The sequence below is a fragment of the Anoplophora glabripennis genome, unplaced genomic scaffold (assembly GCF_000390285.2).
Source record: "Anoplophora glabripennis isolate ALB-LARVAE unplaced genomic scaffold, Agla_2.0 scaffold1780, whole genome shotgun sequence".
Classification (NCBI taxonomy): Eukaryota; Metazoa; Arthropoda; class Insecta; order Coleoptera; family Cerambycidae; genus Anoplophora; species Anoplophora glabripennis.
The window spans coordinates 7,045-10,701 of record NW_019417854.1 but is presented as its reverse complement, the minus strand read 5'-3'; the positions used below and the strand labels follow the sequence as shown (position 1 = coordinate 10,701).

Sequence of the window (3,657 nt, the reverse complement as noted above, 5' to 3'; positions counted from 1 at the left end):
ACCTCATATTTCTTGATGATTTATAAGGGGAGTCTCTGGTATAAAGTTTTTAATTAGGACGCTTCGTTAAAAAGATACAGGGACTTATAAAAATATTTTTAATTTTTTTAAACAATTTAAAAACTAGTAAGTGAAATAATTTTAAATTGGGCACATGTATTTATGTAAACATTGTCAAAAATTTGAGGCCTTTTCCTAAAATTTAGATGCTCCAGTGGTGGAGATACAAGGTATCGGATTCCTCTTTCAATTTTCTCAAATTACTATTGTGTTTTTTGAAAAAAGCCTGATTTTCGAGTCAAACTTAAAAACGAACTGAAAACATCGGATCTCTTTTTGTGGGGTGCTGTTAAACGGCTGGTATACAGTGAACAAATATTAATTTGTGTATTAACACCTGAGCAGTTATAAGAAAAAATAAATAATAATACTTAAATAAATAAAAATAAATTTTGTCCAAATTTACTGAAATAAAATCATTAAAATGATGGCTAATGTTATTAGTTTCTTTATTCGATTAAATAATTGAATGATTAGTTTGTCATAACAATAATAATAATAATAATAATAATCTAATACAGTAATTGTATAGTAATTACTAACCAATACTAAACATACGTAAATCGTCATGTCATTTAAGTAAAAGTTTTCAGTTTGTTTTTTAAGTTTTACTCGAAATTCAGGCTTCTTTACAAAAAGATAAGAGAGTAGTAATTTGTAGAAAATTGAAAGAGGAATACGAAAATATCATGATTGTTACCGTAAAGCCGTGGCGTACTATTTTATTTAGAAAAATATGCCACCGATACCCTGTATCTCCGCCACTGGAGCAAATAAACTTTAGGAAAGGCTCTCAGATTTTGGACAATGTTTACATAAATACATTATCCAATTTCAAATTATTTCATTTTAGTTTTTAAATTATTTAAAAAAATTAAAAATTTTATGTTTAACACCCTGTACCTTTTTAACGAAGCATCTTAGATAAAAATTTTATATGAAAGACCCTTTAAAATTCACAAAATACGAGGTTTCATTTTTGGTCACCGTTTGTGAATCACCCTGTGTATTATTTGTTGATAATTACTTTACTTTTTTAAATGTAATCAAAGGTAGCATTTTGCGTGGAATGTTAACATTTAATAAAATACAAAAACAATTTTGAAATAAATTTAATAAAAACCAATTTAAATAAACTATTCTTTTAAATTTTAAATAAGCGATAATTGGTCAAAAGTGACCTCATTCTTTGGTAAGTTACCCATTTTTAAGTGAATGGTCTTACAGCCGTCACTACTTCAATTACTGTCAAAAAGTGACAAAAGACTGGTGTTCCAATTTTACTAGCTTTGATGATCTCTAGCGACTGCTTAAAGGTAAATTCAGTGTTTAGTCAAATTGTCTTATTTTGACCCCAAGAATGCGTGGTAGTTCTATACACAGTACACAGTATATTAGACCACATGTAATTTTTTCTTTTTTTTTCATAATCGTCTGATACAGAATGTTTTATTTTTCACAAAATTATTTTTTTTACGAAGTTATTCTATTTTAATTTGATACATTCCACTTTTTTTATATTTCTTAATAACGTAATTTTAAATAAAAAAAATTTTATGAATAAGAAAATGTCTGTTTTATATCTATCAGCTGATTTTAAAAAAAAGATTGCAACTATAAGTGTAACACTTTTCGAATCAATTCATAATCATATTATAACTTCTTACCAACCTCCAATAAAATCATTTAAATGAAAATAAATAAAAAAAATAATAAAATAATACTTGCTATAAGTTAAATTGTTTATTAATATTTACAGAAAAAAATAAAAGGAAGCGTAAGTATAATATTTATGTGTAGTATCTAAAAGCAATTAATTATTTGTTGACAATTCTTTAATCGACACATTAGGACTCTTATCGGGCACATCTGGCAAATTTAGAGTTAATTTTTGTAACTGATTTTCTAAATCACTAGTAATTCCACTATCATCTGGTGGTGGGTTATTAGCATCGTCTTTTATCAGTTCAGCCAATTCTTCCTCCAAGTCGGTGTCATCTGTTTCTACTGCTGGCCTGGCCAGAGCTGTTTGTATATCATTATGCATTTCTAACACCTAAAATGAATATCATGTGAATAGCAACAAACAGTATCAAATAAACCACAACATATGTTTGAAAAACATACCATTTTATTTGGTAAAAAAAAGAATAATGAACTTACATCTCCTAAGCGAATCATTGTATCTTCTATTACATCTTCCGTCATTCCAGTATCTTTAAAAGTCGTGTTAAATGCAGAGAGGGCGTTTTTATAAGCTTCCCAAACATGAGCGTCAGTGTGTGTTTCATGTATTTGTTCCAATAAAGTTTGAATATTATGTAAAGCATTAGCTTTTTTTTCTACTCTCTTTTCTAATTCATGTTTTTTTCTAAGAGCGGTTTTAGCCTAAAATACATAAGCAACATATAAAAACATATTTTCTATTATTTAAAATATTTACCATTTGCCTGTGATTTTTTGATAGATGTATTTTCGCTTCATTAATACACTTCTGTATTTCATCTTCCAAATTTTCAATGTTTTTAGAAATTACCTTTTCATTTTTCTCGAGAGTATATATACCAATATCAATTTCTGATACTGGATGAACTTTTTCACCATTAGCAAATTTTATAAGCACCGTTTCAAGTACATCTTTCTTATTCTTATCATTTAATATTACAGTATCCAATTTATGTTGATTTGTCAAATTATGTAGGAGTAATTTAATACTATCAACATCAGTAGATTTTTTATCCAAGATGGTTAGCAAATCTTTAAGACTTATCAATTTATTTTTGAAATTATCTGGTATACGTGATAATAGAGTATCACACTTTGAATTTACTACATTTAAATGTACATATGCACAATCATGATCAATTTCTGTAAATAGGGTATTTTTTAGTTTATTGTAAGACCAAGATAATGGCCTTTTGATTAAAATATCCGTTGCCCAACCACTCCAGCTTTCAGAACTCTTCTTTAAGAAAACCTCCATAATTTGTATCTCTCCGTCTTTAGCCATTTCTGTAATGACTTCACGAAGACAACTTGGGGGCCTTCCATTTCTAATAAATACATTATTCAGAGATGACAATGTAAATGAATAAACATCGTGCGTATCGCAATAAATTTTTATAATAGTTTTCCAGGATGATATTTTATTTTCCCAGTCCTTTGGATTGACAGTTTTGTTCCTAAGAGGTGCAAATATAACGTTGATTCTTTTTTCATCTTTTAAAACGTCTGGAAGTTTTTCAGCAGGTATACTGAACATTTAAACACATAGAAAATTACTTATTCTATACCACTCAATATTCTAATTTATAAATTATGTTTATATTTAGAACTGACAGATAATAAAATGAGTAGCGCAAATGCCACAGATTACGAAAACAAAGCAAGTTAATTTTTATTTGTGCGCAAACACAAAACTCAATTCCTGACATTTGACAGCAGTCAGTGTTACCCATAGATCCACAGACCTTAGAAATAAATATTTTATATTCTAAGCGCGCCGCCATTATTCTATGGCTAGAAATTGGCCTCAATGATTTGGGATCGAGGGGGATTATCCCTCTTTATCCTGCCTCATCTCGTGTAGGCCTGGAC

The 3,657-nt window shown here is 28.4% G+C and overlaps 1 protein-coding gene across 1 annotated transcript; it reads right to left on the bottom strand.

Moving 5' to 3' along the window:
* Positions 1-1,806: 1,806 nt before the first annotated feature.
* LOC108916663 (charged multivesicular body protein 7) lies at positions 1,807-3,454 on the bottom strand. Its single transcript, XM_018722962.2, has 3 exons — positions 2,504-3,454; positions 2,224-2,448; positions 1,807-2,116 (listed from the first exon to the last, which is right to left on the bottom strand). Exons 1-3 carry the CDS (start codon positions 3,320-3,322, stop codon positions 1,874-1,876), a joined length of 1,287 nt encoding a protein of 428 aa, XP_018578478.1. The 5' UTR covers positions 3,323-3,454; the 3' UTR covers positions 1,807-1,873.
* Positions 3,455-3,657: the final 203 nt, after the last annotated feature.

Coding starts and splice junctions, on each gene's coding strand:
- LOC108916663 (XM_018722962.2), bottom strand. CDS start 3,322: ATGTTCAGTATACCTGCTGAAAAACTTCCAGACGTTTTAAAAGATGAA. Junction 2,449..2,503: donor CAAAAAATCACAGGCAAATG/GTAAATATTTTA, acceptor TATGTATTTTAG/GCTAAAACCGCTCTTAGAAA. Junction 2,117..2,223: donor CAATGATTCGCTTAGGAGAT/GTAAGTTCATTA, acceptor TATTCATTTTAG/GTGTTAGAAATGCATAATGA.